A 14,180-nucleotide genomic window follows, 5' to 3' on the forward strand; every position below is an offset into this window, starting at 1 on the left:
CATTGTATAAGGATTTAAGTGAGATATTTTTGTCTGTTATTTTAAAGCAGCATTATAGTAAAACTACAGAACTTGTAATTAAGAGACCCTTCCCCACTTATTATTAATAAGATTGCATTATTTGCCCAATTTACAAGAAAACGTGGAAGGCGATTTTTAACAAATTTAAGAGTTTTAGATGTTAAATTTATAACCATTATGTGTTGCATATTGTAGCAGGCTTTAGCTAAATGGGAAAAATAATATGATTCATTAAGTTGATTTTGGTATTAATTTTGGATGTCATAACTTGTCCCAGAAATGAGCTTTGTACCTTTATTTTCCCTCCTTATTCTTCTATATTCCTTTTGTGTTCATGGATTCAGCACTTCCACACAAGATCAGATCCTCATCAAGGATCTTGGTTTGTAAACAGAAATTAAACCACAGCTTCTGATTCAGAGCCAAAGAAGCCAACATCTGTGGGTTGTAGCATGTCAAGGTAAAAATACAAAGCCAGTCATACTTCCACATTCACCACCATGCTGTAACATGAAATATCTGTCTGTTTTCACCCACATTATAATTTTGGACCTGAGGAAAGTGTCCTTTGTCAGACCTTCATATATTTCAAAAAGAGAAGGAAAGTAAGTGAAACAATGTAATGACAAAAAACTTTAATGTCAGCTTTTATCTTATTTGTGATAGGTTCCAAAGAGAGCAGACAGACATACCGCTAATGTTATTTTGTCTATATGTCTCTGTGTATGTGTGTGTGTATGTATGTATCTATCTCCTTTGATGGCAGAAATAGATTTTCTACACAACAATATTCTTTTCAATTTTCAAAATAATTTTGAAGGTTTATTTCACATTTTTAGACCATGTCATGATAAGTTTTGCTTTAAGATACCCTGAACTGGAAAGGCAGAAATTCTCAGTTTTCTTCCTCAATATCTCTTTTCTAAATGTGCAAAAAATGAGATATCAATTTTAAAAAAAATCAACCATTTACTTCCAGAACTAGAAACTTTAGAAAGGCTAGGGGAATGAATTAAACTACCTTCCACAACTTACATCTTTGCAGCATTTTTATACACTTTGGTTGTATCAATACCATATTTTTAAAATCAGAGTTTATTTTAAAGAATTACATATTGAATACATATTGATATTTAATGGAACAATACATAGCTGTTCTATATTCTTATTATTGCTACTGGTACTACTATCACTACTATTATTTTTACCATTATTATTTTATTTTTTGTGAGGTAGGATTAGGAACAACCCATAATTATGCATAATGAAAACCATTACAGTCAACATTATGTAGAATATTCATAATAGATAGTCCTTCAGGTCCAGTGAAGACACACTGTTGTGCAGTTCATCTGTGAACATGGAAATGGCTCTGAGTCTCAGTCTGGAAGTACAGTCTAGCACAATGGAGGCATTGGAGGTCCATTCCTATAATATCTGTGGGTGTTATTTTGTGATACCACTCATGATTTTCTATCAGTTTTTGGCGACGCCTGTCTTCAAAGCTGGTGGAGGCTTCATAGCACAGGACTTGCCAGTGGGTTCTGTCAGCAGCCACAGCTTCTAGTTCCCTTGGCTGGATGTCACAGCTGTATAGGGTTTCCTTCACAGCAACTTTGTAGCACTTATGTGGACAAACTCAAGGTCTCTTTCTGGTCCCCAGTTCACCATAGAGCAACTGGCAAGGCATATGATGGTCGTCCCTCTGATGATGTGTCTCACCTACCACAACTGGGCTCTGATAATCAGGAACCCAATGCTGGTGAACTCTGTGTGATCCAAGACCTCAAAGTTAGAGACACAGTCTTGCCAACAAATGCCAAGGATGGAGCAGAGGGCACGCATGTGAAATTTCTCCAGTTGTTTTATGTGTTGTTGGTACAAAGTCCAGGACTCACATCCATATAGGACAGAAGGGATAACCACAGCACTATAGACTTTCTGTTTTGTGGAGATATGGATGTAGTATTGATTGAGCACTCTACTATGCAGCCACTCCAGAGCCTGGTTGGCCTTACTGATCCTGGAGTCAATTTCTTTGTCCAAGACCCATCACTTGAGATGATGTTTCCCAAGTATTTGCAGCTGTTTACATTTGTCAGCTGGGTGTCATCAACAGTGATTTTTGGCTCTGTGGGGTTAGTATTTGGCACAGACTGGTAAAGTACTTCAGTCTTGTTCAGGCTGATAGTTAGGCCAAAGAGCATAGCATCTGAGAATTTCTTCAGCATCAACTGTAGATCACTGTCTTTGTGCACCAAGAGTGCACAGTCATCAGCAAAGAAGGTTTCTTGAATGACTGTACGGGGGCACTTTGTCCGTGCATTCAAGCAGCGAAGGTCAAAGAGAGAGCCGTCCAATCAGTACCTGAAGTACACTCCCTCCTTCAGATCTTGGACAGCACTTGACAACATGCAAACAAAAAACAGATTGAACAGGACTGGGGCTAGTACACAACCCTGGTTCATCCCATTGGAAATGGCAAATGCAACTAACATATCACCATTGTAAGCAAATGTCCTGTCATTCCATTATGGAGCAGCTGAATCAACTTCATGAATTTCCTCAGGCATCCATAACATCTCAGGATGATCCAGAGAGCCTCCCTGTTTACAGTGTCAAATGCCTTTGTCAGGTCAATGAAGACAAAGTAAAGAGGCTTGTTCTGCTTGATGCACTTCTCCTGGACTTGCCTCATAGCAGATATCATATCTACTGTACTCCATTGTGGATGAAAGCCACATTGCACCTCCGGGAGGTTCCTTTCCGTGACAGTGACAAGTCTGTTCAGGAGAATGCGGGCAAAAATCTTGCCTGCAATGGACAGCAGTGAGATACCCTTGTAATTTCCTCAGTCTGATTTGTTTCCCTTATTTTTATAGACAGCCATGATGAGGGCATTGCAGAAGTTGTCAGGCATCTCCTCTGTGAACCAAATGTCTTCTAATATATCTTGAAATGCCTGTAAGCATTTGAGTCTAGCGTTTTATAGATCTCAGCAGGAGTGCCATCCTGCCCTGTTGCTTTATTTGAGTTCATCTGGAAGATCTCTTTCTTCATCTCATCAGTAGAGGGAGACAGGTCTAAGGCATCCAAGACTGGTTGCTGAGGAATCTGTTGTAAAACATCAGGATCAATTATGGATGGCCTATTGAATAGGTTGGAAAAGTGTTCAGCCGAGCGGTTTTTCAGTCCTTCCTGGTCTTTGATCAAGCTCGACCCATCAGATGACAGCAAGGGGGAGCATCCTAATTTAGGAGGACTGTAAACTGACTTTATAGTGCTGAAGAACTCCCTGATGGCATGCATGTCTGCATAACGTTCCACCTGCTCAGCCTTTCTCTGCCACCACTCATCCTGCATTTCTTGCAGTTCCACCTGTACTTTGGACTGCTTAAACTTGTTTTTCTTTGAGATAGGTGACAAGTCACTCGGCCAATCTGCATGGGCCTTCTTCTTGGCCTGGAGGGCTGCTGAAATGGCCTCATGGTTTTCATAAAACCAGTCTTGATGCACCCCGGTTTTCAGTCTGAGTACAGTTGTTGCAGTCTGGGTGATGACATCTTTAAACTGCATCTACTTTTCAGAACAGGTTCCCAAAAGCAGTAAATTCAGCCTTGGAGGGGCTAAGAGACATCATTTTGCACAAAACTAAAGAAGAGTCTGACCAAACACAGGTTAGAGCCGCTATTAAGGTCTGCCTAATGGTGGTAAGGGCAGCAAAACGTCAGTATTTCTCCGCTCTTATTGCATCCTCAGAGTGTCACCGAGCAGCCCTGTTCAGGGTCACTCAGTCCCTCCTGGGTAGGGAGAGCCCGGAGGACTATCTACAGGGCCGTGCATAGGAATTTGCGGAACACATGATGGATAAAATTGCTCAGATCCGTTCTCCGTTGGAAGCCAAGTGTGAGGCAGGTCCAGTGGAATTGCCCGGGGAGTGTTCTTACCCAGTTATCTGGGAACGGTTTGACCCTGTTGGCCCTGAGGAAGTGGACAGGGTCCTTGGGGCTGTTAATGCGGCTACCTGTATTCTATATCCTTGTCCCTCCTGGTTAAAGCCACCAAGGAGGTGACTTTAGGGTGGGTACTGGCGGTGGTCAATTCATCCTGGCAGGAGGGGGTGTTCCCGAAGCCTTTCAAGGAGGCTTTGGTCCGCCCCTTCACTAGATCCCACCCTTCTGGACAATTTTTGTCCAGTCTCCCACCTTCCCTTTCTAGGAAAGGTGGTGGAAAAGGTGGTCACACAGCAGCTTCAGAGGATCCTGGAGGAAATGGATTATCTGGACCCCTATCAGTCAGGGTTCAGGCCTGGTTATGGGACAGAAAAAGCATTGGTCACACTTTTGGATGATCTCTGTGAGAGCAGGATAGGGGTAATGCATCCATCCTTACTCTTCTTGACCTCTCGGCGGTTTTCAGTACCATCGACCATAGTATCCTTTTGGGTCGGCTGCAGGAGTTGGGACTGGGTGACATAGTGCTGTGCTGGTTCAGCTCCTTTCTCCAAGGCCAAACCCAATTGCTGTTGATAGGGAGTGAGAGGTCCAACCCACAGCCCCTACTCTGTGGGGTGCCTCAGGGTTCAGTGCTCTTGCCACTCCTATTTAACTGTGATGGAGTGGAATTATGAAGGCCAAGCTCAGGGAGATAAACATTTTCTTAGCTCACCAGAACAGCATGGGAAGAACAAGAGGATGAGACTGGCACCTCCCTGAGGAATTCACAGTGTTGTGACTGGCTGACTTTGGGAACTGGGGTTTCAGTCTGGGAAGATTCTTGCTAGAGGTTGTAGCTAATAAACATAGCTGGACTGAATTTACATGGTCTCTTGGAGTTCCTTGGGCTAGCCTGACATTAACATCTACATGAAACCGTTGGGTGAGATCATCCGGCACCATGGGATGAGGTATCATCAGTATGCTGATGATACCTAATTATACATCTCTATCCCAGGTAACCTAAGTGATGCTATGACTACCCTCTTGCGATGCCTGGAGGTTATAGGGGCCTGGATGGGGGACAACAGGCTTCAACAACCCTGCTAAGGCAGAGTGGGTATGGCTGTGGGTACGGGGAGCCTCAAGATCTAGGAGTTTATCATCTTTGGTTCTTGACGAGGTCGCACTACCCCAGACAGACCCAATGCATAATCTGGGGGTCCTCCTGGACTCACGACTTCTGTTGGAAGAGTAGGTGGCAGTCGTGGCTAGGAGGGCCTTTGCGCAACTTGGTGTTGTGCGGCAGTTACGCCCCTTCCTCGATTGGGAGGTCCTACACACGGTTACTCATGCTCTGGTCACCTCCCGGTTGGATTACTGTAACACACTCTATATGGAGCTACCCTTCAAGAGTATCCGGAAGCTACAGCTGGTGCAGAATGCGGCGGCGCGGACAGTTCTCAATGCCCCTAGGAGGGCACATATAACACCAGTGTTACACAAGCTGCATTGGTTGCCAGTTTGCTTCTAGGTCCAATTCAAGGTGTTGGTCATCACTTTTAAAGCCTTCCATGGCACAGGACCAGATTATCTGAGGAGCCGTCTCACCCCTGTTATTTCAGCCTGCCCCACTCGGTCCAGCAGAAGGGGCATGTTGCAGACCCCACCAGTCAAGGAATTTCGACTGGTGGGATCTAGGCAGAGGGCCTTTTCCTCTGTGGCCCCCAGTCCATGGAACATTCTACCTCCCAAGGTGCGGTGTGCCCCCACTCTCATGGCCTTTAGGAAAGGTGTGAAATTCTGGCTATGCCAGAAGGCCTGGGGGCGGGATGGGGGTTCACATCAGTGGAAGTGGCTTGTGGGGTAATTGATTTTACTCCCCCCCCCCCCATCATCTTGAATGTCTTTAGCCTTTATGTATAGAGTTTGTTTTACAGTGGATTTTAATGTGGTTGAGTATTTAACTATTTATGGGATATTTTAAGTGTTTAGAGGCTTTCGATTTTTAATTGTGAGCTGTCCAGAGTCGCCCATTAGGGGAGATGGGCGGCATACAAATTTAATAATAAATAAATAAATAAATTGTTGGAGAGTTTTTCATTAAGTACATTTTGAAAATGTTGGACTTGATCTAGGTCTTGCAGTCTGCCGATGTTGAATGACATTCTGACAGCCCTCAGTTCCTTACATTGTAAAGGGACATCTGCAGGTTGAGGACCAACCGAACCCAAGCCCGTGATCTGTCCAGCACTCAGTACCTCACGTGGCCTAGGTGATGGTGATGTCTTTAAGGTCATGCTGGCATACTTGTCAAGTAGATGCCAGTGTTTGGACCTTAGATGCATCCATGTTGTTTCCTACTTGTTTGCAAGTCTGAACATTGTGTTAGTGATAACACAGGTACAGAGATGAATGACCACAGGTCCAAAGGCCACCTATATGCAGGTTTGTGACTACAACTGCCAGGTCATCTCCACCTGTTGCTTCACCATTCCTCCATCACCACAGGGCTTAATGAATTAAGTTTGGACTGAGATGAATCACACAGCAGAAACCTGTGCATGATGGAGTTTTAAGTGGAACAGCTGTTGCACAGGGCAATCCCACTTTCTTGGCAGAAGAGACCTTAATCCAGTGGCACGGACAACCGTTATGGCTGGAGACCTCACCTGCTACGTGGATGACCGGGACATCTAAATGTCTTGTCGTGCAGCTAGTGTTCCACAACATTTGCTGGGCCTGCCTTCTTGACTGTTGGACAGCAGCAAAAAATCAGATTCTGGGAGCTTAATAAAACTTTTTAAAGGAAATAAAGGTCTTCAAAGGGAAAGGAGAGAGTCTAGCAAATCTCTAGCACACTTTTGAAGTAACCAGCCATAAAAACAAGGTTTTAACATCTTAAAAGTGGTTTTATATTGAAATAAAAATGGGAGCAAATATGTGCAAAATTACTAAGTTTTATCCCAGTCCTAAAACCAGTCTTACAGGACTCTGTTCTTTATTTATATAAATACTTTATTTACACTCTTCAACTGATAAACTCCAGATCTAAATCATAGCATGTTGTTAAAAAATATTATGTCTTCCCATTCTCTGTGGGGGCAATGCTTCAAAGTTTCCTGGTAAGTTTACTTCCGAAAAAAGTTTCAAGGTCTCAAAAAGCCCTGAGACATTCAGTGGAATTAAAATGGCAGGTTTTGAAGACAACTCCTTAATTCTTTTAATCACTTAAAAAAAGAGTAAACCACAGGTATTAACAGCACGCTGTGTAGCTTACTGTCACCAATTAGGTTGCTGTCATACATCAGATTGTCAATTCAGGTTATTTAACATCAATATTAAAAGGAGACAGCTAAGCATTTCTTGGCTGGAGCGGATCTTACAAAAGAAAGTTTTATGCTTTCTTCTGAAAAGTAGGAGACAAACTCCTACAGGTAAAGGATCCCAGAAAATACATGTTATCATTGCACTGTTTATGAACTCTGCTGTGAAATGCTAACGTTAAATTAAAAAACTACATGTTCCAGAAACACAAAGGATTAGTTTTACTTGGAATCTGTGGGTGTCTTAATAGAACTTCCTTGTTGAAAAGGCTTGGATTTGGAGTGTGCGTATGTTTATGTGTGTATGTGTTTAAGGTCTCTGTGGGGTAATATGGATGGCTGCCACATGCTTTTCATACATTCCAAATTACTGCCATAGCAAATCCCACCATCTATAACCACAGGCTTTTGTTTTCTGCTCCTTCTCCCCCACCCCAAGACTCTAAATAACCTGCATCCAAGCCAAAACAAGTTAGAAAACAAAGCTGTGTCGCACACTAGGTGCACGCTACAGAATCCCACTTCAGGGCCTTTGTTCTGTCTCATCTTAGCAAATCAGCAGGAGTTAATACGTCCCCCCACTGTGTGAAAATCTGTGAAGAGCCAGAAGTTTTCTTCTAAATCTTCAATCCATACTTGACAGATAGTGATTTATTCTCCTGAATACTTTTTCATGCCGTGTATTTGCTTGTAATGAAATCTGAAATAGCCCTGCAAATAAATGCAATGGAGACAGCAGGTACCAACACCGAAAGCAATTCCGTGGCATGTGTTCTTGTTAACATCAGAAGTGTGTAGCTTGTATTCATATATCGATCTTAGATATAATAATTGCTCCTATGGATCAGCTAATTTTGAGTCCAAGAGGAAAATTTAAATCTCATTTTATAGGTATTATTTAAAACATCTGGAGCATGCCTCCCAATACCCGTTGTAGGGGAACAGCAATGGGAGAGGGCTGCATCTCTGTCTCCTGCTGGGGAGGACTCAAGAGGCATCTGACTGGCCACTCTGATAACAAAATTTGTTTATTTTTATTTATTTTATTTATTTATTATTACATTTGTATGCCATCCATTTCCCCCCAACAGGTGACTCTGGGCAGCTCACAGTTAAAATCAAAACCCCCATCAACAATTAAAAATACCCCATAAATAATTAAATTAAATAAATCCATTAAAAATCAAATATAAAAAACAAACTCTGTACATAAATACTAAAAACATTCAAGATGACGGGGGCGGGGGGTAAGGTCAGTCACGCCACAAACCACCTCAACTGGTACGAGCCCCCATCCAGCTCCCAGGCCTTCTGGCACAGCCAGGATTTCACCCCTTTCCTGAAGGCCATGAGAGTGGGGGCACACCAGACCTCGGGAGGCAGATTGTTCCATAGGGCGGGGGCCACAGCAGAAAAGGCCCTCTACCTAGATCCCACCAGTTGAAGTTCCTTGACTGGTGGGGTCTGCAACATGCCCCTTCTGCTGGACCGAGTGGGGCAGGCTGAAGTAACAGGGGCGAGACGGCTCCTCAGATAACCTGGTCCTGTGCTATGGAGGGCTTTAAAGGTGATGACCAACACCTTGAACTGGACCTGGAAGCAAACTGGCAACCAATGCAGTTCACGCAACAGCGGTGTTATATATGCCCTCCTAGGGACTTTCAGAACTGTCCACACCGCCGCATTCTGCACCAGCTGTAGCTTCCGGATACTCTTCAAGGGTAGCCCCATGTAGAGCGTGTTACAGTAATCCAACTGGGAGGTGACCAGGGCATGAGTGACTGTGCTGTAAATTGTATAAATTTACTTATTTATACAATTATTCATAGCCTCTCCATTTACCAACAGATTTAAGGCGGGTGTAGTGGGGTACAGAATAATCTTGAAGAAGGAAGAACATAAGAACTGTTAAGTAAATGACAACTCCATCCTGAGAAAGAAGAAGAAACTCCACCTTGATTCTGTTTAAGAAGAGACAGAACGATACTCTGGCAGGCTTTCAAGATTCTGTTATTATACCCTGTAAGAATAAAGTAGACGTCCAGTAATCCTTGCATTGTCTGTTCCATACCTGGCTTACCTTGAAGGGCTGACAGCAATTTATAGTACCAAACAATAAAAATACAATTAAAAACCATATACAGTCTAACTAACTAAGGCAGCCTAGGACCATCAGTGGCCAATACCATCAGAGCTGTGTGGAGTAAGTATGCTTTGAAGGTCCTCCTAAAAATTAGGGGATTGGGGAATTTTCCTTAACTCTGAAGGCAGGATGTTCCAAAGAGCAATATGAAGCACTGATAAGGTGTGTCATCTAAAATGTTAGACTAAGAGGAGCCTTAGCCTGATGCAGCAGGGCTGTTCTTATGCTATTATATTACAGTTAGTCCTCGCTTAACGACCATTTAATGACAGTTCAAAGTTACAATGGCCTTGGAAAAAGTGCTTTACAACCTGTACTTGCACTTACGATAATTGCAAACTGTCACACCACCCCCCATGGTCATTTGATCGTGATTTGCCATCTTTTTTACAACGGTTGTTAAGCAAATCACATGGTTGTTAAGCGAATTCTGGCAAAAAAGTCCATTGGGGAAGCTTAACAACCATGTGATTCTCTTAATGACCATCATAAAAATGGTCATAAAATTGGGTCTGGTCACATGGTGACTCACTTAACAATTGCCCTGCTTAACAACCAATTTTCCAGTCCCTATTGTGGTCCTTATGCGAGGACTACCTGTAAATAATCATGTATACATCAAATCTATTTTGCATGGAAACTGATATAGATCATTAACTAATTTAACAGCAGCTTCAGTGTAACATCTACTCTTACATTATATGTTCAGAGCTGACCAATTTTGATAGGCACCTGATCCGTAGACAAACCAAGTTGTATTGCTTTGTTTGAATGTAAATCTTTTGAGCTGGTGGACATATTTGGAATTTTGAGAACATGTTGTGGGCATTGCCAGGCAGAAAAGACTCATGTATCCTCTAGACACCCTCGACCACCCAGCTTACTTCATATTTCATCTGATCAACTGGGCATATTTTCAAACAAAGCATTGGACTTGGTTTGAACCTACCATTCCTATTTCATTAGAATGTCTCAGAATAGATTATGCCGGAGGCTAGTACTTTGCTTTACAGTGTGCTAGCTTCCCATTTAAATTATTAATTTTTAATCAAAAGAATCTTTAAAAAAAGTTGGTGGGATTAGCCTCAAGGGAGGCACCCATAGGCACATTGGTGCCACAGGATATTTTTGTGTGGCTGGCATCTTGTCTAAACTGTCCAAGGTCTTTTCCCATCATAAGTAGTCCTGTGCTGCCAAATGTTGTCACTTGGCTGCCCGGTGGTTCATTGCAAGGAAAATATTGGTTGGCTCACTGCAGCTCTTTAGATTACGCTGCCCATCTCTGGTTGATCAGGCTGTACAAAATCTATTTTTAGAATACCCTTTTAGCTTCATTCGCAGAAGAGAACCTTACATCCCTCAGTAAACATATCTGCAGTTATGCTACACCTATATAGGTACAATTGTGGACCCATCACAAGGAATAGGAGAATAAAAACTGTCAGTGTATATTTTCTTTACTAAAGAACAGCATAAGATGTTCTTGCTGGTATTGAGAGAAGCTCCTTTTGTGTCACAAATGTCCTCCATTGTTGTCCAGAAATAAATGCATTCACTGATACAAAGCACAACTGTAGTAAAAATATTAGCATGCAGATGCTCTGGTGTTTTGTTAATGCATTTAATTAAACACAATATCTTCGTTGTTCTTTTTCTTTCCCTCTTATAATGAATGTGCATTATGCTATAGAATTTGGTCCATGTTAACAAATAAAATTCTTTTATATTCTTTTCCTAGAATCTGCATACAGGTATTATTATCTTATTTTTATTTCAATCTCAGAGTCTTTGTAGAACAAAATTTATGCTGAATTACAAGTTATTAACATATCCATTGTAATTTTATATATTGGTAGTCAGCAAAAAAGCTGCTGAAATTAAGGAAAGTGGCAGAAATTTTATTAATGAACATGGCCTTTGGTTCCAAAGCCTTAATTGGAGCTGTCATGATAAAGAAAAACTCAATGCCATATTTCATGCAATTAAAATTGGCAACACATTACTGGGCAAAGTGTTGTACCTTAAATATGAGTGACAATCTGAATTTTTAAAAGGCCACTGCTATATTGATTGGATACTGTCACTACTGCAAATAGGGCTGCAGTCTGACAGTTCCAAACAAGGCATTCATTGTGAAATCACGAGGAAATGTTATATTGCACATTTAGAATATTAATATAATTTATTGGCCTAAACCAGGTTGAAAGAACTTGAAATGCTTTCTGCAATGATGAGGAATCTCATAAATAAGTTCATAAATCAGGCCATGTTACTTATTTATAATAAACTGAGAAGCACGTAAGACCTATCAGGAAAAAAAATGGAACATGGTTAAAAGCAACAGAATATACCTTATCATTATTTAAAGAAATGTAATGTATTTGTACCCTGTGTTAATACTGGTGGAAATTCACTTAAAAATGGAAGGGACACGGGGGAAAGGCAATATTGATGCATTTGAAGGTCACATCAGCAGAATCAGCATTTGGGGGATGGGGAGGAAGCTTTGTGGGGTTTTGTAAAAGTATAAAGCCTTGAAATAGAGAAATATATGGGATATTTAAATATGATTTGTCTTAAGTTTGAAATTATGAATCATTAGCAATTTCTGATAATAGTTTGCCTTAATCACTTAAGGAACTTTGCATTTCTAATACTGACTTCAGGTGAATAAATAGACACCAACTTGTGTGGTATATCGTGATATATCAGTTTTGATAGAATTAATATATATGCCTTCGGTTCAGTAAAAGGCAGATCTGTTGCAGTTGCATATAATCTATGGTTTTTGTGTGAAGCAGCTAACTCAAGGCAAGGGAAAGAAAGCAGCATTGTTCTAACATTCTGTTTTTCACAGGCCTGTATTCATATCTCATCCTTGTTGTTCGCAGGAGAGGCAGATGTGAACCAGAACAATGGGACCTCCACTAAGAGCAGAGCGGTGACAGACTCCAAGGGCACAGCAGATCCAAAGAATGCCTGGAAGGAGGCCAACCCAGCTGACACAACTGGTCGCCCCCATTTGGTCCGCCTCTTTTCCCGAGATGCCCCAGGCAGAGAAGACAACACCTTCAAAGATCGGCCCTCTGAATCAGATGAGCTGCAGACCATTCAGGAAGACACTGCAGCAGCTTCTGAGAACTCGGATTTGATGGCTTCACAGAAACGCTCCTCTTTCCGGCATGGTTCCAAACTTGCAACTGCAAGTACCATAGACCATGCTAGACATGGATCTCCACGAAGATACAGGGAACCAAGTCTACTTGATTCATTGGGCAGATTCTTTGGCGGTGACAAGCATTATCCGAGGCGGGGCAAGGTGAGCTCAGAGGAAAGGAGAACAGATTAGCCACAAGAAGTCTAAAAAGGAGGGTGGGAGAAAAATCACAAGAACTGAATAACCTCCAAAGAGCAAGAGTTGACTTAGCCAAAGGATGGTATCTATCAAGTTCTAATATGATATTTGGCTGTCAGTCCAATGTTTAGAATAGTGTACTAGAAAACATTCCTACAAAAAATATAATAGCAACCTTGAATTGACTAGAACATTCTCTTGTCCTTAATCTTCTAACTGGAATCCTCAGTTTTGGTGTCAGGGTTTGCCAGACGTTAGGATCTTTGTTGTTTATTTGTTATAAAACGCACACTGTATATACTGAGAAAGGTGTTAGTCTTCTGTTGATTTTTTTCTCTTCCCATTTTGCTTGCAGAGTTTCTGAAAACTTGGAGAGGAATCCTAGAATGTTTGCAGTTTGATATAATAGTTCTGTGATACCTTTCTATGCAGTGGATTTGATTTAACATGTGTTGGTTTAATGTCTGTTTTTTTGTTCTTATGGGCAATTCATGGCACTAGGCAGTGTTAGAAGACTAATGCAGAGCATTGTGAAATCCTGTTCAAGCCTAGTATTCTCTTTTTCATCATATACACCAAACAGTGGCAGTGTGGCAAAATTAGACCATGTCTGTATTAAGTATGTTTAACTGTACTTTTTGACTAACATCGTTTTGGAGGCTGACCATGAGAAATAACTTTTCATACTTTTGAGTGGGGATGGCAGGAGCAAATCTTGTGCCAATATATTTACAGTAGGAATGTGTATCTTCATGAGAATAAAGCGGAAGCAAAAGGAAGGTGCTGAGATATAAGGAAAACATGTGTTTCACCTGTTATTTTGTCTTTTAATATTTTATATCATTGCAATGTTTTTCTAAACCATTTCACTTCTGGCTCTTACTTCTAGTTACTATCTAAATTTCCTTCTGGTTGGGCAAATTCTTTGAAGTGTAGGTAATGGTGCTAGAGGGCCAGCAAAGCATAGAATACATCATTTGTATGGAAAAAGTTCCAGGTCCAACCAGTAAAATGTCCTGATCAGACTGGAAGGCGTTTCTTACCTACAGCCCAAATAAGCAACACCACTTACTGTGGACAGTGTTAGGTTAGCTATTGGCTCAGTGGTCTGAGGAGCAACATGGCAGGTTTTCATATTGTTGTAAGAAAAGCCATGTTTATCTGGCAGTCACGTGTTTTATTTCTTTTCTATATGTTTAGGCGAAAGTAACTTTTCTCTGCCAGTAGTGAAATGGATCTCTGTATATGTTCAACCATTCATTTCCTCAGTGTAGATTTTATCTATGGACAGCAGGTGTAAAATTCAATAGTGGTTTTATTGTTGTCGTTTTGCTTCTGTTTCAAATCTTTTTTGGGGGAAATGGGGAAGCCTTAAGACATTCCAATGCAACTCAGTTCTT

The 14,180-nt window shown here is 41.5% G+C and overlaps 1 protein-coding gene across 9 annotated transcripts in view; it reads left to right on the forward strand.

Annotated features, from left to right (window-relative positions):
- MBP (myelin basic protein) overlaps nucleotides 1–14,180 on the forward strand; it is a 235,349-nt gene that overhangs the window by 189,861 nt on the left and 31,308 nt on the right. For all 9 annotated transcript variants that reach the window (XM_088130987.1, XM_088130990.1, XM_088130989.1 and 6 more), the window contains one exon: nucleotides 12,317–12,744. In XM_088130987.1, the coding sequence (XP_087987113.1) occupies nucleotides 12,317–12,744 (428 nt within the window). The remainder of the gene's footprint in view (nucleotides 1–12,316; nucleotides 12,745–14,180) is intronic.

Source organism: Python bivittatus, unplaced genomic scaffold (assembly GCF_059951505.1).
Source record: "Python bivittatus isolate LINGU-HERP-01145 unplaced genomic scaffold, Pbiv_v1 ctg000840_np1212, whole genome shotgun sequence".
NCBI lineage: Eukaryota > Metazoa > Chordata > Lepidosauria > Squamata > Pythonidae > Python > Python bivittatus.